The 26,130-nt window shown below is 41.6% G+C and overlaps 4 protein-coding genes across 7 annotated transcripts in view; 2 read left to right on the top strand and 2 right to left on the bottom strand.

Moving 5' to 3' along the window:
- Window positions 1-4,219: 4,219 nt before the first annotated feature.
- cskmt (citrate synthase lysine methyltransferase) lies at window positions 4,220-5,922 on the top strand. The gene is made up of 2 exons (XM_061960344.2): window positions 4,220-4,331; window positions 5,068-5,922. The coding sequence occupies exons 1-2, from the start codon at window positions 4,250-4,252 to the stop codon at window positions 5,739-5,741; spliced, it is 756 nt and encodes a 251-aa protein (XP_061816328.2). The 5' UTR covers window positions 4,220-4,249; the 3' UTR covers window positions 5,742-5,922.
- A 2,350-nt stretch (window positions 5,923-8,272) lies between these two features.
- LOC133606405 (ependymin-like) lies at window positions 8,273-11,076 on the bottom strand. The gene is made up of 6 exons (XM_061960345.2): window positions 10,946-11,076; window positions 10,826-10,860; window positions 10,621-10,755; window positions 8,963-9,149; window positions 8,801-8,888; window positions 8,273-8,705 (listed from the first exon to the last, which is right to left on the bottom strand). Exons 1-6 carry the CDS (start codon window positions 11,010-11,012, stop codon window positions 8,594-8,596), a joined length of 624 nt encoding a protein of 207 aa, XP_061816329.1. The 5' UTR covers window positions 11,013-11,076; the 3' UTR covers window positions 8,273-8,593.
- A 127-nt stretch (window positions 11,077-11,203) lies between these two features.
- Window positions 11,204-18,944, bottom strand: alpk1 (alpha-kinase 1). Of its 2 annotated transcripts, none has more exons than XM_061960340.2 (14): window positions 18,719-18,944; window positions 18,432-18,529; window positions 18,155-18,309; window positions 17,880-18,078; window positions 17,751-17,810; window positions 17,606-17,692; window positions 17,450-17,526; window positions 17,272-17,367; window positions 17,105-17,209; window positions 15,592-17,020; window positions 15,371-15,518; window positions 14,577-14,739; window positions 12,958-13,144; window positions 11,204-12,826 (listed from the first exon to the last, which is right to left on the bottom strand). In XM_061960340.2, exons 1-14 carry the CDS (start codon window positions 18,781-18,783, stop codon window positions 12,669-12,671), a joined length of 3,027 nt encoding a protein of 1,008 aa, XP_061816324.2. In that variant the 5' UTR covers window positions 18,784-18,944; the 3' UTR covers window positions 11,204-12,668. The 2 variants fall into 2 exon arrangements, with proteins under 2 accessions (XP_061816324.2, XP_061816323.2); XM_061960339.2 differs by having other exon boundaries at window positions 11,204-12,876; window positions 18,719-18,937.
- A 241-nt stretch (window positions 18,945-19,185) lies between these two features.
- The window catches only part of LOC133606403 (RAS guanyl-releasing protein 2), a 57,797-nt gene continuing 50,852 nt past the window's right edge, over window positions 19,186-26,130 (top strand). For all 3 annotated transcript variants that reach the window (XM_061960342.2, XM_061960341.2, XM_061960343.2), the window contains exon 1: window positions 19,186-19,311. The gene's annotated coding sequence lies outside the window, so the exon portion shown is untranslated. The remainder of the gene's footprint in view (window positions 19,312-26,130) is intronic.

The raw sequence follows: 26,130 nt of genomic DNA on the forward strand, positions 1-26,130 counted from the left end.
TGTTATGGATGCCCAGGATGGTTCAAAAGCGGCCTTTAGCTCATTTGCATTATTGGGTCTGGTGTCTTTCAGCTTCTTCTTCACAAAACCCCACAAATTCTCTATGGGGTTCAGTTGGCAGGCCAATCGAGGACAGTAATGCCATGGTCAGTACACCAGTTACTGGTGGTTTTGGCACTGTGGGCAGGTGCCAGATCATGCTGGAAAATGAAATCATCATCTCCATAGAGCTTTTCAACAGATGGAAGCATGTAGTGCTCTAAAATCTCTAGAAGCGCCTGACTTGGGCTATGGAAAAGAAGCACTGGACAGTTGCAGAGTGGTCCAGAGTCCTGTTTTCAGACAAAAGCAAGTTTTGTATTTCATTTGGAAGTCAAGGCGCTAGAGTCTGAAGGAAGGCTGGAGAGGAGCAAAATCCAAGTTGCTTGAAATCCAGTGTGAAGTTCCCACAGTCATCAATGGTTTGGGGAGCCATGTCAGCTGCTGGTGTTGGTCCACTGTGTTTCATAAAGTCCAGAGTCAATGCAGCTGTGTACCAAGAGATTTTACTGATTACTTTTTTTCGCACACTCTTGGCATCACCTGAAATGGTTCTCACTTCACAGGTGTGCTTGGAGCTCACCGAGAGAATACCAAGAGTATGCAAAGCAGTAGTTTTTTCACTTCACAGATGTGGCTTACCAGGGTTTTTTAGTGGAATTTCTTACTTTATCAATGGGGTTAGGAGCATCAGTTGTGTTGTGAATGAGAAGGTGTGTCCAAACGTGTGGCCTGTACTGTACATGTACATATATTTGTATATATATATGTTCGTATATATATATATTTTTCAGGTGACTATCTCTTGAAGCTCATCGAGAGAATGCCAAGGGTGTGCAAAGCAGTAATCAGAGCAAAGGGTGGCTATTTTGAAGAAACTAGAATATAAAACAGGTGTTCAGTTATTTCACCTTTTTTGTTAAGTACATAACTCCACACGTGTTCATTCATAGTTTTGATGCCTTCAGTGACAATCTACAATGTAAATAGTCATGAAAATAAAGAAAACGCATTGAATGAGAAGGTGTGTCCAAACTTTTGGCCTGTACTGTATAAATATGTGTGTGTGTGTGTGTGTGTGTGTGTGTGTATGTATATATATATATATATATATATATATATATATATATATAGTGTTGGGTTAGTTACTGAAAAGCAGTAACTAGTTACAGTTACTAGTTACTTCATTTCAAAAGTAACTCAGTTACTAACTCAGTTACTTACACCAAAAAGTAATGCGTTACTGTGAAAAGTAACTATTTAGTTACTTCTTTTTTCCCCCTTTTTTTAAAGCTCCAATTAATGCCCTTTTAGCCTTCATTTCAGTACTGTTATTGCACTGGAGAATAATACAATGTGTTGATCAACTTGACATGCATTTGCATCACTCAACTCTGCTAAGCCATGTGGTCTACATACAACACACAAAGACAAAGATATGTTACAAAGGCCAATTTGTTTCTGGCCAGAACAAATTGACAAAACTATTTTAAATAGCTGCAACATAAAATACATAAGTAACAAACAGCATAATAACAGCATAGCTGTAAAGCAAGAAAGGCACACACTACATACACAAAGTCTAACCAGGCATTTTCTTCCTCAAGTAATTCTTATACAAAATCATGTCTGAAACCCAGAACACTTCACATTTCCCCAGTTTTAGTTTAGAGATAAGGAAAGATTGGCCTGGCCCACTAGCATCCCTCTTTATGTTTGTGAACTTTATAGTCTATACATTTAGAGTGATGTGATAATCAAACACTCTAGAAGTCTAGAATGAAAGAGTATATAAGAGAATTGACAGCAACGTTCCCTCTCAGGAGCGCGCATGTGCAATTGCGCACTGCTCAAGCGTCCTCTGCGCACGGCAAATCTATGCCATGCACAAAATCAAATAAAAAAATAAGCGCATAACAATTTTCGACACGACACGGACACGACAGAGAAAACCGTTTTCGTCATCATTGTTCAAATATTGTAACGTCTGTCGAGACGCTTTGAGGACATGAATTCCATCCATCACTTTACTGAGCAAAACTCTTTACTGTCGGCCATAAACACATCACCAAAACATTAGTAAAAAAAATGATATCTAGCAAAACTGGTCATTTTCTGCAGTACAAACCAGACCAAAAGCAACTTTGTTATATCAACAGCAGCCGCTCGCTCTCTCACGTGCGCCAACACTTGCACATATGGCACTTAGCCAGTGATGCGTTTACAGCCACACAAAAAGTCGGACAACTCCAACACCACACATAAAGTGTCATTCCAGGTCGTTACACTATGATTTACCAATCAAATGTGTGCTTATTCTAGTGTCATTTATTAGGAATCTTAATTTATAAATATTAATCATTAAATGCTGTTAGTATATTAAATAAATACTAATAAAAATATATTTTTTACAAACAGGAAGTTGCAGGAATGTACACATGATCCCCTGCTTACATCTCATTGTGCAACATGTGAATGTTTTAATGGGAACTAAATGCAATGTCTGAAAGGGGTACACATTATTTCCAAAGCAGGACCTCCACCCAGACAAACAATACAAGTACACAGTTCATGAAAAACAATATTTTTTGTTATTGTCATTATAAGTGGGCCTAAACACTTATATTAGAAATGGAAATGACTGCTGTCATTTGATTATAATAATAAGAGAATGTTGTCTGTCTATCTGTGTTGGCCCTGTGATGAGGTGGGGACTTGTCCAGGGTGTACCCTGCCTTCCGCCCGAATGCAGCTGAGATAGGCTCCAGCGACCCCGAAAGGGACAAGTGGTAGAAAATGGATGGATGGATGGATGGAGATGTAAGTTGTTATTTAGTCAGGTTTGGGACAGGTGTGCTGCTGGTGTAGCCACAGTGTGCACGTGTGATGTTGCTCACATGGAGTCCACTCAATGCTTAGGGACTTTTTGCATTTGCTCACACACATCAACAATTAGAGGGAACATTGATTGACAGAGTGTGTACCTTCAGTGGTGAATGGTGGTGGTGGTGGAGGTGAAGTGGCATCAGAGTCTCTGTCTCTCTTTACTAGCTTCGTCGAAGCATGTTGCTATGTAGCTTGTTTCAGCAGATTTGAATTGCTGTTTTGGGCAGTAGATGGCATCTTTGATCCAAAGCACAATTTACATTTAACTAAAATGTTATTTTCTTTGTGCTCGACAAAAGAAAAGTAGTGAAAATATCTCCATGTTAGCAAACTCGACTTCTGGCTCCGCCATGATCAGACACGCCCCCCCCCCCTCTCCACACTCACACGCACACACACCCACACAGAGCGCATATGTCTCTCTCTCTTCTCCGGCTTGACACAAGAAGAATCAGAACGATGACAGAGCAGCGCTCCGATAAAACACACTTTATACTACATAAAAAGTAACGTAAAATAACGCAGTAACGCATCATGTAGTAACGGTAACTGAGTTACTGAATATAAAAAAATAACGCGTTAGATTACTAGTTACCGCCGAAACTAACGGCGTTACAGTAACGCGTTAGATTACTAGTTACCGCCGAAACTAACGGCGTTACAGTAACGCGTTACTTTGTAACGCGTTAGTCCCAACACTGTATATATATATATATATATATATATATATATATATATACATATATATATATGTGTGTATATGTATATACAGGTGTGTGTATATATATATATATATATATATATATATATATATATATATATATATATATATATATATATGTATGTATATATATATATGTATGTATATATATATATATATATATATATATATATATATATATATATATATATATATATATATATGTATATATATATATATATATATATATATATATATATATATACACACACACACACACACACACAAATAGACGGATATTTGTGAAAATTAACAGATATTTGTAGAAAATGTTCAGTCTCATCACCGTAGTATCAAATCCATACCGATACTGCACATGGTATCGACCCTATTCATATTTGAAAGTCTTTTCCCACATTTGAACACTCTGGAACCCCAAATATAAGGCGACACCTCTTTTTTCAAACATTTTATATGGAATAAATACTTAGCAGCTCACTGTATACGAGTTTGTCACATTGTAATACTAAAAGATAGAACGATTATTTTTTTCCCCAGTTCGCTGATTTTAGGTGGGAGTGAGCGCTCCTGTCACACAAGAGTTAAGCCTCAAGCCAGGCGAAGATGGCAGGATTGTTGTTTAAGACCTCGTCGTGTAGTCGGATATTTTCAGCTATATGTGTGCGACCTCACTCGTCTCTTACGTGTACGTTTCGTGGCAGTGCTAATGAATGTGTTAATTTTACGTGTTTAACTTTCTTCGTCCTCCTTTTTACTTGCGTGTCCTCGTTGCTACGTTAGCCCGAATGCTAACCGTTGACCTCGCTAGTTGTAGTGCACAATTTAATACTAACTTTTATACGCTTTTGCACTATCGTTACATTAGTTTGTATGTCCTCACACATGAAAATATGCTATTGGGTACACAATAAGAAATACTCCTGTAATTATTTTAGAAAAGGCATGCTGGAATATGCTAGTATGAATGTGTTAAGGTTTGAAATGTTGGTTAGATATAACCTAGGGCAGCACGGTGGAAGAGAGGGGTTATTGCATCTGCCTCACAATACAAAGGTCCTGAGTAGTCCTGAGTTCAATCCCGGGCTCGGGATCTTTCTGTGTGGAGTTTGCATGTTCTCCCAGTGACTGCGTGGGTTCCCTCCGGGTACTCCAGCTTCCTCCCACCTCCAAAGACATGCACCTGGGGATAGGTTGATTGGCAACACTAAATTGGCCCTAGTGTGTGAGTGTGAATGTTGTCTGTCTATCTGTGTTGGCCCTGCGATGAGGTGGCGACTTGTCCGAGGTGTACCTCGCCTTCCGCCCGATTGTAGCTGAGATAGGCTCCAGCGATCCCAAAAGGGACAAGCGGTAGAAATGGATGGATGGATATAACCTAAACACCTTCATGTATTTATGAGTCCTGTCCTTGTGTCTCTCAGCTGAACTGATTGCAAACATGGACAAAAAAGCCACCTGGGATCGCTTCTATGCCGACAGCAGCAGCAGAACAAAGAAGTTCAAGAACTTTGAGTGGTTCTTCGGCTTTGACGCCGTCCGGAACCTCATCATGCCTTTACTACAGACCAAGTCCAGCACCCAGGCCTTTTTGCAAGTCCTGGATATGGGCTGTGGTACCTCCTCGTTGGGACCCTCCATTTACCAGCACTGTCCCGTTCCAGTGCGGGTCACGTGTGCTGATATTTCCCCCGTCGCTGTGCGGCTCATGCAGGAGCATGTGCTGGCTGAAGATGTCCACTCTAGGAACTCCTCTTCACAGTTGGACTTTGTGGAGCTGGACTGCACACAGCTGCACCAACACTTTGGTTCCCGCACTGTGGACCTCATAGTAGACAAGGGCACCACGGATGCCCTACTGAGGTCAAAAGAGGGGCCAGGGAAGGCCGGCCTGGTGCTGAAGCAGTGTTTAGAGGTGCTGCGCCACTCAGGGTCTCTGCTCCAGTTCTCTGATGAGGACCCGGACGCTAGGCTGTTGTGGCTGGAGACGGTAGCACGGGAGATAGCGGCAGAGGTTTGTGTGCAGGAAGTAGGGGAGAAGAGGGGAGTGTGTTACTACTGCTACCAAGTGACCCCTCGCCTGAATGTGCAGCAATGACTTTGGACAATGGAAATATTTCATATAAAGAACATAGTTTGTCTATTTTGGAACGTCAGTTTCTGTGGGAGAGTAACAAACGGCTTAGCACCATTTCAATTCCCTGTACCCTACGTCGCCGCCCCAAACACACACTTGGTATGCTTACATATGCACTAATATTAAAAAAAAATTCTAATTATGTTTTTGACTTTTTAAAGATGGGATTAATAACTTTAACTAACCCCCCCAAACTAGTTTATTTTTTAACCCCCACAAAGAATTTCCAACAAATTCAATATAAAGTGCCCAGAATATAAATTCCTGTCATTATTCACTTAAATATAATTTGAAAATATGTCAAGTTTACTTCAGTGTATAAAGTAGACATTGTTTGATTCACGGAAAATGATCATTGTTGGGTACCGGTAATACGAGTCATAATAACACATCATTATCCATCCATCCATTTTCAACCGCTTGTCGCGGGGGGTGCTGGAGCTAGACAGACAACATTCACACTCACATTCACACACTAGGGCCAATTTAGCGTTGCCAATCAACCTATCCCCAGGTGCATGTCTTTGGAGGTGGGAGGAAGTCAGAGTACCCGGAAGGAACCCACACAGTCACAGAGAGAACATGCAAACTCCATACAGAAAGATACTATTATGATTGTTATCATTAGTTGCCTGCTCAGTGGCCTTGTGGTTAGAGTATCTGCCCTGAGATCGGGAGATCGTGAGTTCAAACCCCAGCTAAGTCATACCAAAGACTATAAAAATGGGACCCATTACCTTCTTGCCGAGCACTCAGCATCAAGGGTTGGAATTGGGGTTTAAATCACCGAAATGATTCTCGTGCACAGCCACCGCTGCTGCTCACTGCTCCCCTCACCTCCCAGGGGGTGGAACAAGGGGATGGGTCAAATGCAGAGGGTAACTTGTCCACACCTAGTGTGTGTGTGACTATCAGTGGTACATTTTAACTTTAGTTCATCTCTTTCATGTTAAGCCTCCCTGTATCTTTAAAACCAATTGACACCTCTATTCCTAACTTTTTTTGAGTTGAGTTTCATTTCGAACATGTACTCCGGCTTCCTCCCACCTCCAAAGACATGTACCTGGGGATAGGTTGATTGGCAACACTAAATTGGCCCTAGTGTGTGAATGTTGTCTGTCTATCTGTGTTGGTCCTGCGATGAGGTGGCGACTTGTCCAGGGTGTACCCCGCCTTCTGCCCGAAAGCAGCTGAGATAGGCTCCAGCACCCCCGCGACCCCGAACGGGACAAGCGGTAGAATATGGATGGACGGACATGTGTACAATTGAAATACATGACATATTACACATACTTTCATTTCTCATTACAACATGTCACTTTGATCAATTTTGTTTGAATGCACCACAGTTACATGCAATGAGATGCAAAAGTGAAACTTAGACAAAACTTTCTCCAATGTTCCATCCATCCATCCATTTTTCTACCGTTTATTCCCTTTGGGGTCGCGGGGGGCGCTGGAGCCTATCTCAGCTACAATCGGGCGGAAGGCGGGGTACACCCTGGACAAGTCACCACCTCATCGCAGGGCCAACACAGATAGACAGACAACATTCACACTCACATCCACACACTAGGGCCAATTTTAGTGTTGCCAATCAACCTATCCCCAGGTGCATGTCTTTGGAAGTGGGAGGAAGCCGGAGTACCCGGAGGGAACCCACGCAGTCACGGGGAGGACATGCAAACTCCACACAGAAAGATCCCGAGCCCGGGCTTGAACCCAAGACTACTCAGGACCTTCGTATTGTGAGGCAGATGCACTAACCCCTCTGCCACCGTGAAGCCCTTCTCCAATGTTGCCAAATAGAATTATTATATTTTTCCCTAATCTATCACCTACATTTTGTACCAACATGTTGGTGATGTGTGAGAATGCATAAAAGTGAGCGTTGATGACTTTATGACGTATGTGTTAAGTGAAGTTTTTGAAATAGGTTTGATTCTACCCAGGTGGAATAAACTTAAGTGTTTAATTTATAGTTCAATACAAAGGTTATATTTATTTTATCTTAACATTTAAGGCGTTGCTTTTTTATTACTTGCATATTTAAATGACAGAAAAACATCTTCAACATTTATGAAAACCCAGACCCCCATTCCATTATTAAAGGTGCTTTTAATCCTTTCCCAGCGTCAGTTTTTGTGAGTAGTGCGCCCTCTTGTGGCTACAGGCTGTGGCAAATAATTTTGCATTGTTTTGATGTCCATTTATTGAGTTAAAAAAAAAAAAGCTAAAGTGGATCCATCCATCCATCCATTTTCTACCGCTTATTCCCTTCGGGGTCGATTAAAAAAAAAAATTAAAAAACGTTGATGAGGTCTACAACAACATTGTACTAAAGCCTTTTAGCTAATGTGAACAAAGATATCAGCATGACTGAAGTGTGACTTATTGCCGGCCCCCAGCAGGGACAAAACATTAAAAAAGGTTGAAAACTTGTTGAATTAGGTCCTGACGTTGAGCAACTCAAACATAACAATGAAACAACACACTTTTTGACAACGTTTATTCAATGTCAGGTTGTGATGTTGATTTGACCTATGAAATTTGGTCATTTTCCAACCAACAATGTCAATTTATCACTACAACTATTTTGCAATGTTTCAAAGTCAGTTTTAAAGGACATGTCAACGTTGTATCAATGTCTTGTGCCTGCTGGGCAAGTAATCGTAAACTGTTACTAATGCAAACATAATGGCTACAGACTTAGTTTTTACTAATTTTTTTCCACAAGATGATGATTATCCATTGTTAGTCGAATAGTAATTGACTTATTGTAGTGGATTTAGGTTGAAAACATGCGCTTATTTCTACTGGAATAAGCTGAAGAAGTCGACTGGCTCCTCGTGTGACGCGTCCTGGCAGAAGGCCGGTGGGTTGAGCTGACCTGGGTCCGGAATGCCAATGACGTTGTTGAAGAAACTGCAAAGAAAAGAAAGATGCAGATATTCATTGTCACATGAATAAGTCCTATCAGCCAAATGTAAAAAAATTCATTGTTGTTAGAGCTCACTTACTTTGTCACCATCCATCCAAAAGGCTGAGTTTGGTAGGACATGGAGATAGGGATGCATCCAAATTCTGTGACTGTGGTCAGGTACCGTCCTGCAGAGTTAAGGTGCATGTGAACACATACTGACACAAATATTGATCAACTGACTTTGCTCTCGCACTCTCACCTCCAGTCTTAGGAATGATGCCCATCCACGTGTTGACAAGTAGCCCCTGACCCGGGCCTGAAGAACTTCCCAAAACAGCCTGGCCCAAAAGAGTGGCGTTGTTCGGGATAGCCATCGGATGGAAGTCCACTTTCAGGGGCCTCTTTTTGCATGTGTGGTCATGATTGTTGATCTCATACATGACTGCCTGCAAGGTACATTTGTTGTTTTTACTTCCCCTTTCTTCTGAGATCATTCTGGCACACCTCGATTTGTTAGCTAACAAGCAACAGCAAGGTACATAAATCACATTACGAAAACTATGTAACGGCCAAAAAGAAGAGGATTTAATGGGGTGCCTGAAAGACCGCCTCAGTTATGTAAATCACAAGCTTGGACCCCAGTGTCTATGTTTGTGAGCCGGGTTAAAAGGTCAATAAATGTCCTGCCCATGTGTTTGCAGTGGTCCAAGTTCCTCTACAAAAGGAGAACTACTGTTTAAAATGTTTTTTTTTTTCACACGTTTTGAACTGAACTTGTAATGCTGTCATTCCCAGGGCAGTTTTTCTCCCTCGATCAGGCCGCCTGTTGAATAACCCTGCTCTACACGGTTGCCGAATTGCCTTATGGACAATTCAACTTTTTTTTGGCTAAACTTTTATCTGGCTGTAACACGTTATTTGTTGTAATTTTAGTTTGGTTTAACAGCAGTGTGGCCGCGTTCATTCAAAATCCATAGAAATAACCGCTAATTTAACTACTTCAAACGCTGTCATCGTGACAGATTCATGGCCATATTGCTACAACAACCATACTATTTAAGTTTACAATGTAGTCGAGCCTTTTCCCTGAAGATATAATGTCCGAAAAACGTTTTCTTTTTTTCTTTGCCCATTTGTGTTTTGTTTACATGGTCACAGTCTTTGAAAAGTCCAGAGAGATAACTGCTAACTTAACATCACTTCAATGCCGTCATTGTGACAGATTTATGTCCGTATTTTCATTGTTTTGTTTACTTTTTAAATTTATGCTGAAGCTGCATAGCAGTTTTGAATTGACTTCACTGCAGTAGGAGATAAACACTTTTCTCTGCACTTCGACCTATCAACCTATTTGTTTACCTTTTCATATTAACTTTAGACATCATCTGGTATATAAACACATGACTATAGAACATATATGATTGAACTGAATTGTAGTTGTCAATGTAGTTTATTGGTTATACGTGATTACCACAAAATATTAATAACACGTTATTTCTGAATATCTACATATAAATGTACTTCAACTGCATTTTTGTTGGTTGGCTTTTTTATGGAAGGAAGGACGACTGTATTGTATTACAATACTCACTCGGGTGCAGTCAGCCCCAGAGCCGCCAGCGTGTTCACAATTAATATTTAATATGGAAATAATCACAATCAAAATCTTGTGCACTAAAAGCTTGCAATATATTATCTGTTATACAAATTATAATTAAACCTTTTCAAAAAAATGTATCTTGGCTGCTAACTAAAACGTATTTTTATTAAAATGTATTTAAAAAAAAAATGGAATTGAGTCTTGAAAATTTTGATTCGATTGTAATAATCGGAATAAATATGCATTTCAAAGGTGAATAGATTTTTTTCTGCACTCCTAATAGTCATGCTATGTTTGATTTAAAGATGATTGAGCACCTCTCTGAAGAGAAGAAGACCATCATAGGTGAAGGAGTGATTCTGGTAATACCCCATCTCTTGGAGCCGGATCTTTTGTCCCAGAGCGTCGTACAGGTAGCGAATGGAAGCCCACAGCTTTTCATTCTGTGTGGACTGCACCAACACAATGTTTTAGTGAGCTCATTGACTGTCATTGTGTTCAGGCCTTGCTAGAAATGCTTACCACCATCATTTGGCCACTCAAAAGAGGAGGGCTTGCTGTTCGGCAGAAGCAAAGCAGAGTTTAGCAAATCAGTAAAAAAGGAGTAAGGGGAAGACGAAATGCAAGGAATCATATACTTACTGCATGGGCGAGGCTTTTCAGCAAGGGACGTCGCCAGGAAGCAAGCAAACGCAACAAAAACTCTCATGTTTGTTCCTCACAAAGCTTTCACACTAGTGAGTGAGGGCGGAAGACTCACTTCCTTATAAACACCAGCACGCTCACACTGGGATAAAGTTCAGCCTCTTTTTTTAATGGCCTCTTGCACCATGTGATAGTTGTCTAAGCATTGGGTGCCACAATAAAAAACAAGGATAAACATCCACCCAATCAGGGGGTGTAGGCTTCAAAGGTCAGTGGGTCATGTGAAGCTAATAAAGCACGATGTTGCAACAAACCTCAACAATCACAGTCATGATGTGGACACCTGTCATGCACACCTTTTAACAACAACTATACACATATATTTATTTATTTAATCCTAATCCATATTGAAACAGGTGAGGAACAACACCTGGTCTTGTTTCTATTTGATTGGTTATGAAAACAATCACATGATCCGCAGGAGGTTTGGCAGAATTACCTTGAAGTCATCACAGATAAAGAAATCACCTGACTAGCGTGTGTCGTGTATGTCATTCGCAGAATATGCATGTCATGCCCCCTTTTGTCAGTCACAAAAATACGATGCGACTTTGGTGTCAGGTGACTTCAGCACAGTCAAAACCCGTCAGACTCGTATTTCTGCCTGTACAAAAAAATAATTTCCATTGTCAAATTTAGTCATAAATAACATAACACAAACAGACATGGCATAAACATACACATAAACCCCCCAAATAAAGTGCATGACTACTGATCATAATTTCAAATAACCTGACATTGGATTAATTTGTTATTTCTAGTACTACCAAGATGAATTATTCGGTGTGGTTATTGATTGCAACACGGAGCAAAAGCACAATAAATATTTACTGTAAATGCTCCAAACGGTGAAGAGGATGGGATGTTGCTATGGAGGCAGGCTGGTTCTTCCTAAATTTGATCAGTAAATATAAGAAATTATTTTTGTAACTTTTTTAATTATTTAGAGCGCATTAGAAAGTGGACAGAAAACATACCTCTAAAGCAGCGGTTCTTGAACTTTTTTCACCAATTACCACCTCAGAAAACACTTGGCTCTCCAAGTACCACCATAATGACCTACATTAAAATACTGTAGCGTAGTACGCCTAAGTATTCATTAAGATGAAGCCTGCGTACCACAGTTTGGCAATCACTCTGGGATAGGCTCCAGCACCCCCGTGACCCCGGGATGGATGTTCTGTAGCATTACACTGGTGAGTTCATTGTACAACTTGTTGTGTGTATGTATATAACATGAGTTTTACACCAACAGCTGGGTAGCAATATTTAAAAGCAGTTATTTGCTTATGTTAAAGTTAGTTAAAGTACCAATGATTGTCACACACACACGCACACACACTAGGTGTGGTGAAATTTGTCCTCTGCATTTGACCCATCCCCTTGTTCACCCCCTGGGAGGTGAGGGGAGCAGTGGGCAGCAGCGGTGCCGCGCCCGGGAATCATTTTTGGTGATTTAACCCCCAATTCCAACCCTTGATGCTGAGTGCCAAGCAGGGAAGTAATGAGTCCCATTTTTATAGTCTTTGGTATGACCCGGCCGGGGTTTGAACTCACAACCTACCGATCTCAGGGTGGACACTCTAACCACTAGGCCACTGAGTAGGTATGTAGACCCACCACCTGTCACTGATAGGAGACTTTTGAATACATTTATTATTTAATGCACATGTTTAACTATCACTGTTGAGGCAGTGGTTGCAGGTTGAGCAGCTGGCACACACTGTTGCACTCTGGTCCGTGTTGTAGCCGCAGGAAAGAAGTGATGCCACTCTGGGCGTGGTTGGATGGGCCTCGGGAGGTTCTGGTGGAGTGGATCTGTGGGTCAGTAAGATAAGTCAGCCCTTTACCGTTGGCGGTCACCCACCCTGTGAGGATATGAAATTCAACTCAAATTAATGTCATATTAATGTGGAAACATTGTCAGCGAAAATGTTCTGCTATCACACCTTGCAAGTCCACCACGACTTCCTGGCAGTTGGAGTGAAGGTAGGTGAAATGTCCAAAAGCAAGGCCATAATTCGTCGCCATGAGCTTATCGTTCTTCTTTTGCACGTTGTTGGTGAGTTTGACAAACTTGCCAAGCATGTAAGGCTCCACCGTGATGCAGCCCACTATCTCATCTCCTTCCAAAATCTGCTCACCAGCGCAGGAGAGAAAAAATAGTTCAGTGTCAAAACGAGCAAAAATACTGTTGCTACCGTATTTTCCGCACTATAAGGCGCACCGGATTATTAGCCGCACCTTCTATGAATTACATATTTCATAATTTTGTCCACCAATAAGCCGCCCCGGACTATAAGCCGCGCCTACGCTGCGCTAAAGTGAATGTCAAAAAAACGCTGCGCTAAAGTGAATGTCAAAAAAACAGTCAGATAGTTCAGTCAAACTTTAATAATATATTGAAAACCAGCGTTCTAACAACTCTGTCCCAAAATGTACGCAAATGTGCAATCACAAACATAGTAAAATTCAAAATGGTGTAGAGCAATAAATAGCAACATAATGTTGCTCGAACGTTAATGTCACAACACACAAAATAAACATAGCGCTCACCTTCTGAAGTTATTCTTCATTCGTAAATCCTTCGAATTCTTCGTCTTCGGTGTCCGAATTGAAAAGTTGCGCAAGCGTGGGATCCAAAAATGGCCGGCTCCGCCTCGTCGAAGTCATCGGATTCAGTGTCGCTGTTGTTGTGCAGCAGTTCTGTGAATCCTGCCTTCCGGAAAGCTCTGACCACAGTTGTGACCGAAACTATCTGCCCAGGCATTTACGATCCACTGGCAGATGTTGGCGTATGTCGACCGGCGCTATCTGCCCGTCTTAGTGAAGGTGTGTTCGCCTTCGGAGCTGTGTGAAAAAAGCCACCCGGCCTCTTCGCGTAAACTTCCCTTAACCACTCGCTCATCTTTTCTTCATCCATCCATCCCTTCGAGTTAGCTTTTATGATGACGCCGGCTGGAAAGGTCTCTTTTGGCAAGGTCTTCCTTTTGAATATCATCATGGGTGGAAGTTAGCATGGCAAGCTAGAACCACAGTGAAGGATGACTTCTCATTCCCTGTGGTGCGAATATTCACCGTACGTGCTCCCGTTCCACAGTGCGGTTCACAGGAATATCAGCTGTGAAATACGGTAGTAATCCGTGTGCGGATGGAGAGATTGCGTCTTTTTATGAACCGGATCGCTTAGTAGGAGCCATTTTGTGGTCTTTACAGATGTAAACAGGAAATGAAACGTACGGTGATATCCGCGCGTTTTTTCTTCTTCTTCCGGGGGCGGGTGAAGCGCTTCCTGTTCTATGGGGGCGGGTGCTTTCCTTGGCGGTTGCTTGCGTAGAAGAAGAAGCGCTTCCTGTTCTACCGGGAAAAAAGATGGCGGCTGTTTACCGAAGTTGCGAGACCGAAACTTTATGAAAATGAATCGTAATAAAGCGCACCGGGTTATAAGGCGCACTGTCAGCTTTTGAGAAAAATTGTGGTTTTTAGGTGCGCCTTATAGTGCGGAAAATACGGTAAATGGCGTAGAACCTCAAAGCATCTGTGAGTTCTCGGTATGATTTGGCCTTACCAACAGTGCCTCTGACGGCAGAAAGAACATCTGGGCCATGACCTCCTTGTCGTAGAGGCGCTTGTTGAACTCCGTCACGTAATACTGGGCCGTCATCTGTCTCTCCACGTCTCTAAGGTGAAACTGGATCTGCTTCGGCTTAAGGTAATCCTTCCCGATGTAACTGGATTGGCACAAAGTCAGAAGCCCTCACTCTCTGGTTTGTATAAGGTCTAAAGCAGGTCTATTCAAATGGTGGCCCGCGGGTCAAATCTGGCCCGGGAATGACACCGTATTCTGAGTTTAGTTCAAAATAAGGGAGAGACTAAAATTTTTCCAACAAATTCCTAAAAACTTCCTAAAAGCTCTCCTGTTGTATTGAGTAAGTTGGACCAATGTAAACACATGGGTAGATCCTTGCATTGACATTTTAACCTCCTGAATAACCAACATCCACTGAAGTGAACACTTGTATTTTGCATAACACAGCTGGATGGATGTGTAAATTTGACAAAATAAATACACAAAAAAATTATGTTTATTGGAGGAGATGCTGGGTCATTAAATAAAAATAACAGCTGTCCTTAGCTTACTGGGAATTTGCCCCGTCAGTATACCCCAGTGCAGCTGTGGCTACAAATGTAACTTACCACCATCATGGTGTGAATGTGGAGTGAATGGGTTCTCATTCTCAGTTCTCTTTGAAGTGCTTTGATTGTCTAAAAGCGCTATATAAATCTAACTCATTATTATTATTATTATTCAAAACAATTGAGTTAAATAGCCCTGTTCAAGAGCCATTGATGTCTGGGCACCTGCTTAGCCTCTCCTCCTGGTGCAAGAACTGGACGCAGATGGCGGTTCTCTGAGTTCCGTTCAAATTCATTGACTGGCCAACGTATACACAGGTCTCCCTTGCTGTCCACAGTCCTGTTGTTTTGGAGAACTTCAAATGAAGAGCATCTGGTAGCGACAATGTAGAGGAAGTCAAAAAGGAAGTACAATGACTCAGTGGACTTAGAAGGTGTGAACTTACTGTGGGCCGTGCTGTATCGGTCCAGTTTGAACTTCCTCTTGTCGCTTTGCAATCTACTCAGCAGACACTCATGGCAAACCCCAGCCAGGAGGCTGTGGTAGTCCTCCTGAGACAAGGAATACTTGCCTTCTGGAGCAACACAAGTAAAGGTGTTTTGCTTCAGGCAGCTGTGGCACCAAGGGTTCAAACTTTCAAAGCCAACCACAAACTCCTCTGGTGTCCCATGTAAGTCTTCTGTGGAGGGTTCAGTGCTGCTACACACTTCTGAATTTGCTACATTTGGGATTTCCAGACATTTGGGCATACCCAGATATTCCAAATCAGGAGCAGGGTCATGCTCCAAATCACTGTTATCGAAATCTTGTGTTCTCAGGAGAACGAAGCTTCCACTGGATTTTGATAATTTACTGCTTTGGCGGGTGCTTGCTGCACTCCGGGATCTTGGACTTGCTGAGATGTTTTCCCATGACGACTTGGAACCAAAACTGTTGCTCAGAGAGCTTAGTTCAAACTGGAGTAAGGACAGCAGCGCTTCATCTGCTGGCTCACGGTCATCATCGAGGACATCAGAGTCAACTGTCGGTATATCAGCTTCTATCACTTCAAACCCGTCAGAACCATGACTTGAGTTTAGGGAGGCGGTAGGTCTTCCCAATCTCGGCAAAGTAGGATAGCCAACGTTATTGGGTCCAGCTGCGGCCCTTCCTGAGTAGGTACCAATACTTGTCAAGGAGAGCTTCTTCCATGAAGAGCTGAGGTCATCTACGCTTCCACTCTCAGGTGGTCGAGGAGCATCTTCTTTTGAAGGCTTGCAGGCCTCTGTCATGCATTCAGTGTTGAGTGCATCTACAGTTGTCTCTAGCGCAGACATGCACATCCCTGCTCCATCCACTTCCTCTTTCCCGAAGTTACACTTGGTTTCGATTGTCTCGCACAGTGACACGTGATACTTGTGAAATCCCTGCAACAGCTCAAAGAAGGCTTCCAAAGTGAAACCAACCAATGTGTCACTGATGTTCCTGTAGCTGTTGGGTATGAAAGAGCGGCTGTCAGAATTGAGGAAAGGCTCAACTTGAAACCCTTGTTTGACTTGAGCGATCAGGCGCATGATTTCAGCATAGAAGCCGCCTCTGTCCTGGGCATCCGTGTGGCAGTAGTGGTAAAAATGAGCCAAAGCCACTTGGCAGGCTTGGGATGCCTGCTTCACGACCTCTGAGGGCCCGCTGAGCCATTTGTGAGTGACGACTAGCGAATAAGCAGCCTTAATGAAGGTGTGGAGCTCCTGCTTGCTGGTGACCGCAGTACCATCTGTTTTCGTGAGGAGACCGATCTCAAATGCCTCTTTGGCCTGCAGGAGGAAGTGTTCTCTCTCTGTGGGGGGACACGCCGCAGAGAAACTGTACGACAACAAACAGGTGCCTTGCGTTGTCTGTAACAGAAATGTTACTCAACTTTAATCGCTCGAACCCACAACCCGTGTTACACCTGCACAGTCTAAGGCGGTAAAACATACCACATTGGTCAGCACATAGAGCGACGTGTACTGGCTGTATACCACCGCCATTTTGGCTGCCTCGGCTGCTGACAGGAGACGATGACTCGCATCGCCAAGTGAAGACTGCACATGGAATTAATAAATAAACTCAGACGACAAAACACAATTGATTGCGTGTGACTCACTAAGTCATTGTGTGGGTTGGCCTTGAAAGCAGTGAAGTCCTCATCACTCATGAACAACAGAATGTTCGAGAGGATGCCGAGCGAGGTCCCAATGCCCTGTGAGGTCGACAAAGTGAAGACATTATTAATATGGATGTGCAAATTTGTCTTATAAAGTTGTCAAATGGAGCACTGTGACCTTCTTATCCGGCTGAGGGAGAGCGTAGTAACCGACCAGAGAAGCCCAGACGAGCAGGGCGGCCTCCAGCCACAGGCCTGTAAGCATATTACATTGCACAGCTGTCAAAACAACATCGCTTGGAGGGCGCGGGGAGAAAAAAAAAAAGAGTCTGACCAAGCTTTTGCAAAACCATCCCGCGCACCTGCAGACAAACGGCCTGTACCAGAGCACGGTCGCTTTCAGTGCGGTAAATCCAGCATCCTGTTGATTGGAAAAAAAATGAGTTGGTAGCATTGTGAAGACTTAATGGCTGTTTTACCTGTGGCTCCACTATTGATGATAAGATGGCTCAATATGGATTCAGCCTTCTGTAGTTTGCCTGATGAAGGACAGATGGTGATTCTGTAACTCATAACGTCCAACAAGTCCATTAAAGGGGCTCATATACCTGAGTTGAGGTAGACCCGCGCCCGCCGTATGACCAGCTGAGGGGCCACGGGGGCGTCTGGGTAGCGTTTGTGAAGCAGCTTGGTGATTTCTAACAATCGGCCAGACTCATCGGTCCAGTAGAAGAAGCGGTCAACCAGAAAAATCACAGCGAGCGCCGCGTGCGCCTCCTTTGCCACAATGGAGGCATGGAGGAGGTTCTGGCAAAACAGTAAACATGTGAAATGTAGCAACACAACAAAGTTGACACCAAAGACGACTTGAACAGTGTTGCACCAGAAGCTGAGATAAATGCTGGCTGATGAGGTCACTAAGATTGGTCTTGTCGTCGGCACCGATGGACTGCTTGTACTGCCACTTCTCAGGGACAAAGGGCCACATCATCTCCATGGCCTCCTGCAGTAGAGAGGCCAACTCGGCACACAGCGAGTCTGCAGTTAAGCATGAAAAAATCTAATCTAATCTGGTTGATTTTTGCGCTTTGCTGTTTTGGAAAACATCTAATCACAGCTACAATGCAGCTTTGGTGCAACAGCGCCACCCTGTGTCTGACCTCTCAAGCTGCAGTAGTTCTGCCTGTCAGTGGAGGGTTCTGCTCTTGCTGACCTGAGGCACTCCTCCAGCAACACCTGCACTTCCGGGCCGGCCATTCTGGCGCACATAAATAATAAACAATATAAATTATGACCACATGGCTGTTCAAACATAGAGCTAGGATCTTTGACAGTCACTTTCGCAACTCTGACAAAAAGAGGATATTTGACGAATATAAACATATTGCTTCTGTTTATGATTTTATAAGCGTTCTATAAGTTGTTTAGAAGTGTTTGCCGTACCTACCGTACAGTCGGCTTCAAGTTTGGTTTCACTTTTAGTTGAACGGGGAGGATTTCGCAATGATGCATTCACGGCAATGAAAAAAGTTCGCCATTCTCGAGGGACGTTCAGGGCACAGCAAGAAGTTGGAATTTGGCGCAATGAGCTCCTCGGTGAACAATTGTTTTGGAACTGAATCATGACGATGACGCATTAAAAGATGAGAATATGGTCATTTTGCTGCAAAATGTGCGGCAAAAGCGCTGGCTTTGGCGCGTCGCCGTGACGCAACGAGCAGGCGGGACTGTGGGCTGCACAGCTGGAGGAGAGAAGCTGGCATGCAGCATACCCTCCAACACGCATTGTAGTGATAAGTGCTTATTTATATTCACGGATTGTAAACATGCAGTGAAAAACACACCGCCGACTTCTCAATATGTTATGAGCACATTTTACTGCGAGACTGTTTTTTTTTTTGCTCTTTGGAGCTTTTTTTTTTTTTTTTTTTTTTTTTTTTTTTTTAACGATGCCACCACTTTAATGCCCTTGCTCATTCCACATTTGGTGTCAGTGTTGCCTCTGCACATGCAAGACATGGGAAGCATCCACTTCTGAAGGTAAGTGCATCATTTATTTCATTATAACCTCCATTTAAGTGTGCATATTGGGATTGTGTTTATCTCCTGGTGATGCCAAACACTGCTCAGTCAGTGTGAAGCAACCAGGCTTATTCTGTTTATGCCCAACCTTCTTATTTGTGTACAGCTATGTGAATGAATGCATGGATATATTCTGCATGGTGACACAACTTAATGTCACATGACCCCCTTGTGGTCTCTTGAAAGGGGATGCACATGAAGAAAGCAAAAAAAATAAAAAGGCATTGAATGGACGGATCTGTGTGCTGCATCCTCTGGAGAGGATGGAGGAATGCCTGCTCCCAAAATAGACTTTTAAGGAGCGTCTGGGTTTGCAAAAAGGACTTATGTCTGTTTTATTGAGATAAGGGTGCGTTCACTTTTCATGTTTGGTTCGGTAAAAAGGAACTCTGGTGCATTTGCTCTGCTTGTACAGTCATTTCAACCCTGGCGTGTGTTAATGCATCAGCAAGTTCTATGTTCACTCTCGCTCAAATGCAAACAAAGCCTGTATACAGGCACAAGACATTGGTACAACGTTGATTGTATACATACATGTCCTTTAAAACACACTTCCAAACAACGTTGCAAAATAGTTGTATTTGTAAATTAATGTTAAATCATGGTCATAAATGGTCATATCCCCGTCAGAACACGACATTGAATAAACATAAAAAGCATGTTGTTCCAACTTAAAGTTGGAGTTGCTCAACGTCAGGACCTATTTCAAAGTTGTTTCAATGTCTTGTGCCTGCTGGGAAGACACTAACCAGTGTTGAATGACAGCCTGCAAAAATGACAAATAGAGAATGCGCGCTAGTGCTGTCTCAGACTTTAAAAGTATATTTTAGAAAAATTTGAGTTACATTCTAGAAGTTGGTTGTTCTCGACTGCGCACCTTTTGGTGAACTAACTTTTAGTTTATTTGGAATATGCATGCTACATATTTACAGTACCGCATTCCAACATGGCCGAAGAGGAGTAGGAAGAAGCAGAGCTTATAGGGGCTGCAATGAGTAGTCAATTAAATAGATTATTTTGTTTAGAATAAATCTGATTGATCGTTTAATAAAAATTGATGAAATCTGGACAACGTAGAATGTCAGAAACTTTAAATACATAGACAGAGTTTTCGCACGGCTGCTGCAAAAGCGGTGTTTTGAAGTCATGATCTGTGGGGCAGCAAACAGCGGGGAGATCATTAAAAAAAAAAGTAATCGAAGCGCACTTGTTAAAAGTGCAATTTTTATGTTAATGATATGCATTTATCAAATAAGAAAGGAACAAAGATTATGGCAAGCACATACATTGTTTATTTAAACTATTTCCCCTGAAATACGCATCAAGGCTATAAAGTGTGTTTGATACGATTATACATACTTTTGGATAGATGACTCTATTACTAAAATAATTGATTGCCGCAGCCTTAAAGTTTATTCTATCCCACCCCTTTTTTCGGTTTCGAAGCATTTTATAACACTTTTTTTTCACTTCCTGTCTCAATCTGTAACACAGACAACTGAATAATGGAATACATTTCACGTTAAACCTATGACTGGGGACACATTTTCTGGGCGCACACACTGTAAATATGCTGCAATAATATGTATCCCCTTCTAACTTCTCGTGTGATTAATGGTATTAGTCCAAATTCACAAGTATTGTTGTTGACAATGTTAAATATGTACAAAATAAACCATAGGATGTGAGTACATCAGTTAAGGAAAATGAGTAAATTACATTAATAACATCCTGTAGTTTGATATATTGTTATTCATTTCATCTTCTGAATGAAAATGAACACAGATGGGAGAATTTTAAAACTCTGCTAGACTCAATTCCACCTAGTTGGCTGATGAACATTATCACATAATTTATTCAGAAAGTATAAATAACAACAGATGAAGATAGAATACTACTAACCGCAACATGTAAGTGTAAAAAAAACCAAAACATCATGATTTGTACATTTTGGCCCCTGAGCTAAAATGAGTTTGACACCCCCGTGATAGATGATAGATAATGTCTCATTCACCAATGAGGTTCAAGACACTCTGAATTTGTACAGTTTTGGAGTGGATCATCTCAGTACATTGTTTGACTTATTTGCCCAATCCAATTCATAATTTAACTGCACATACTGATATACTAACGGTTTTAAGTGTAGTATGTGCATACAAATATTTTGCTCCAGAAAACCAGGGAACTGAACCATAAGAGTGAAAACAGCCTAGGGATGGATGATAACATCTATATCGTGATATACGTATATTGCAGCCTCCTGCAATAACAATACTGTATCACAGTATATTATTTGACATATAAATGATAATAGAACTATTTTAAAATGGGTTACAAAGGTTTTCAAAATTGGCTGCAGAAGTATGAAGTGATATATTACCTAATTTCTGTTTGTATTATTTTGTCAAAACTGTTATTATTCTACGTGCTAATTTACATTGAATAGCTGGTGACTCTATGTTGTAACATGTTTCTATCGACACTGTTAAAGGAGAACATTATCACAATTTCAGAATGGTTAAAACCATTAAAAATCAGTTCCCAGTGGCTTATTATATTTTTCGAAGTTTTTTTCAAAATTTTACCCATCACGCAATATCCCTAAAAAAAAGCTTCAAAGTGCCTGATTTTAACCATCGTTATAAACACCCGTCCATTTTCCTGTGACGTCACATAGTGAAGCCAACACAAACAAACATGGCGGAAAGAACAGCAAGCTATAGCGACATTAGCTCGGATTCAGACTCGGATTTCAGCGGCTTAAGCGATTCAACAGATTACGAATGTATTGAAACAGATGGTTGTAGTGTGGAGGCAGGTAGCGAAAACGAAATTGAAGAAGAAACTGAAGCTATTGAGCCATATCGGTTTGAACCGTATGCAAGCGAAACCGACGAAAACGACACGACAGCCAGCGACACGGGAGAAAGCGAGGACGAATTCGGCGAATACGCACTTATTCTACTGTTGTTTGGATACTTTACATTATGGGTGATACAAATGTGGGTATCAATCCAATACCAAGTACCGGTAGCTACAGAGGCTTTATTGGTCATACCAATGCTGATATTGATGCTTCAAATTTTCAAGATCATTGATGATCAAATACAATCATTGATCACAATTCGAATCAGACAAAAACACAAGATCGCAGTGTAACAATATAAATTTTATATTTAAATTATTTTATTCTGGTTTAAATATTTTGCCTTCAACGCCCTCCTGTGTCCAGGGACTCATTTCCTGAGTGACAAAATGTTTTGGGATGATAAAAATATCAATCGAACCACTGTAGTATTGACCATACAATTTCGTTAATGTAAATTTTTGTATTGATGCGCCCATCTTTGTTTACATTCAAGAGCTCTATGGTGTGGAGTGTAGCATGTTTAACTATTCCTCGTCCTCCAGTGAAGAAGCGTAGCCCTTTGAGGCACTTGTCATTAAGGGGTGTGTGTATGTGTATATATCGCTGTCAAGTTAGAATCAACATTAGGGATGTCCGATAATGGCTTTTTGCCGATATCCGATATTCCGATATTGTCCAACTCTTTAATTACCGATACCGATATCAACCGATACCGATATCAACCGATATATACAGTCGTGGAATTAACACATTATTATGCCTAATTTGGACAACCAGGTATGGTGAAGATAAGGTACTTTAAAAAAAATTAATAAAATAAAATAAGATAAATTAAAAAAAATTTTTTGAATAAAAAAGAAAGTAAAACAATATAAAAACAGTTACATAGAAACTAGTAATTAATGAAAATTAGTAAAATTAACTGTTGAAGGTTAGTACTATTAGTGGACCAGCAGCACGCACAATCATGTGTGCTTACGGACTGTATCCCTTGCAGACTGTATTGATATATATTGATATATAATGTAGGAACCAGAATATTAATAACAGAAAGAAACAACCCTTTTGTGTGAATGAGTGTAAATGGGGGAGGGATGTTTTTTGGGTTGGTGCACTAATTGTAAGTGTATCTTGTGTTTTTTATGTTGATTTAATAAAAAAACAAAACAAAAAAAACGATACCGATAATAAAAAAAACAGTACCGATAATTTCCAATATTACATTTTAACGCATATATCGGCCGATAATATCGGCCTGCTGATATTATCGGACATCTCTAATCAACATGCATTATCACGATATATTGATAGTATTAAAAGCTCTGTCGTCTATCATACATATTGTCTATATCACATAACCTTAACGCAGTCTTATTTACATCTCATTACCTGCCCTGTTGACTGCAGCTGTGTTTGACCAATTGGTGTTTCTCCCCCTTACAACTTCCCCGGAGAGATTAAGACGCTTCTTTGAGCGTCAACGGCCTCTGAATCGTCTTTACTCGCTCCAATTTCTGTTTCTCGTAGCCAGAGCAGCGGGATTAGGGCACTAATCTGCTGCAGTCCGCCTTAAATGCGAGTCTTGGCAGCTGTTTGGGAGGCATGAAAAAGTTAGTTCGCTGGTTTTTATTAACTGTTTTGGATGCCGCACGGAAGGCAAACGAGGGCAGCCATCATCCTACTGTATATGCGCTGATAAACCTGCCGGCAGAGATGATTAAAACAATGTGAAATCCATTTAATCAAGCTTTTCACCTTGATCACCTCTGATCAGCATGGAAGCGCTCCTAAAACAGATTTTTTTCCTCGCAAATTCGAGCACCACTGGTGAAATCAGGTGATTAAAATAGCCTCCTTATCCTTGTCTGCCGCATTGCAATTACTTCAGGCCACTCGTGATATTCAGCATCGCCTTCAGCTCACCTCTTCCGCCTCCACCTGTGCCTGTGTTGCACTCATCATGCCCTGATTGGCCTCCGATGTTGCTCCTTAATGCCTGCAAATATAAAAAGAGCAGGCGGAAAAATATTACCGGTACACAATCTTATTCCCTGACTTCCTGGCATTTCACGCGCACTCCTCCCTGCCTTGAAAGGGCCCAGACGGTGGAACTGGTTCATCAATGCACCCCCGCCCCCTCACCTTTACCATGGACAGGACAAGGTTGTTGGAAAGCTATAAATCAAGTTGAGTGGGATGGGCCTAATTGCTGGATGGATGGATAAGGTACAGAGCTGGGAGCATCCCTGACCACTCAGGCAGTGATTGTCGTGATTAGCTGAGGCATCAGTCGACTGACATCGCTCTGCTGCAGATGTTACTTTCACAAAGGGGAACCGTGATTGAAAAATGAGCGGCTGTCGAGAGCTGAGAGTGCACAAAGCCACTTTTACAAGGAAAAAAAGAAACTCACACCGCTCTTGTTGTGAAAATGCAATGGCAGGACATCGTGGGGTTTTAGAACTGCAGCGACAATTGCTGTAGTAATTGATTAATCTATCGATTCATTTGTTCGATTAATCGAGTAATCGAATAAAACACACTTTCTAGAGTCAATGCGTGTTTTAGGGGTAAATAGTTTAAACAAATATTTTTCTCATGACCTTTTTATCCTTTGAGGTATTTGTGATTAAGGGCTACTATCAGTGTTGGGTTAGTTACTGAAAACCAGTAACTAGTTACAGTTACTAGTTACTTTATTTCAAAAGTAACTCAGTTACTAACTCAGTTACTTACACCAAAAAGTAATGCGTTACTGTGAAAAGTAACTATTTAGTTACTTCTTTTTTTCTTCTTTTTTTTTTTAAAGCTCCCATTAATGCCCTTTTTGCCTTCATTTCAGTACTGTTATTGCACTGGAGAATAATACAATCTGTTGATCAACTTGACATGCATTTTTATTTTCCTTTTAACATAATTAATGAAAAACAGTGCATCTTTAAACTTGGACCAATGACCATTAATAAAAAACAAGTTTAAGTGCAACATAAGAAGAAACATCATCTTCCTTGAAACATAGGTAGTGAAATAAAGTTAAAGTTAAAGTTAAAGTTAAAGTTAAAGTACCAATGATTGTCACACACACACTAGGTGTGGCGAAATTATTCTCTGCATTTGACCCATCACCCTTGATCACCCGCTGGGAGGTGAGGGGAGCAGTGGGCAGCAGCGGTGGCTGCGCCCGGGAATCATTTTTGGTGATTTAACCCCCAATTCCAACCCTTGATGCTGAGTGCCAAGCAGGGAGGTAATGGGTCCCATTTTTATAGTCTTTGGTATGACTCGGCCGGGATTTGAACTCCCAACCTACCGATCTCAGGACGGACACTCTAACCACTAGGCCACTGAGTAGGTAAATAAGGAAATAAAGCCTGACATCTGGAGTGATGCTGCTGTCTTCCACACTTGGAGCCATGGATTGTAGAATACTTGTTTTCAGTGGCAGGATCATTGACACAGATGGTGAAGTTTCAGTGCTCAGTAGAGATGGAACACTTTTGAGGGGTTTAAGCACCTAGAGGACTTCATCTGCCACTCTCACATCATCATCAGACAGGGTGACATTTGTCTTCAGGGTGTTGTGGGTCAATGCAGAGTATATAGCTGCCTGCTGCTCCAACATATCATAAGTGGAGTTCCACCTCGTTGGGACATCATGTATGAGCAGGCAGCTTTAGCATTTCTTGCTTTGTCTTAAGCACATGAGCAGCTGTTGTGCTTGGGTGGAAGTAGGAAACCTTCCTGATCCTCCCAAAGAGGCGCTCCATCCTATTGACTGAGATTCCCTTCTGTGATGCCAAATTCACTACATGTGCAAAGCACCTATCTGTGGTCCCAGTCCTGCCTCATTCTCTGTAATTATTAGATTTTTGGCATTATCACGTGTGACTGGGATATCTTTATCTTCC

This window comes from Nerophis lumbriciformis, linkage group LG05 (genome assembly GCF_033978685.3).
Source record: "Nerophis lumbriciformis linkage group LG05, RoL_Nlum_v2.1, whole genome shotgun sequence".
Classification (NCBI taxonomy): domain Eukaryota; kingdom Metazoa; phylum Chordata; class Actinopteri; order Syngnathiformes; family Syngnathidae; genus Nerophis; species Nerophis lumbriciformis.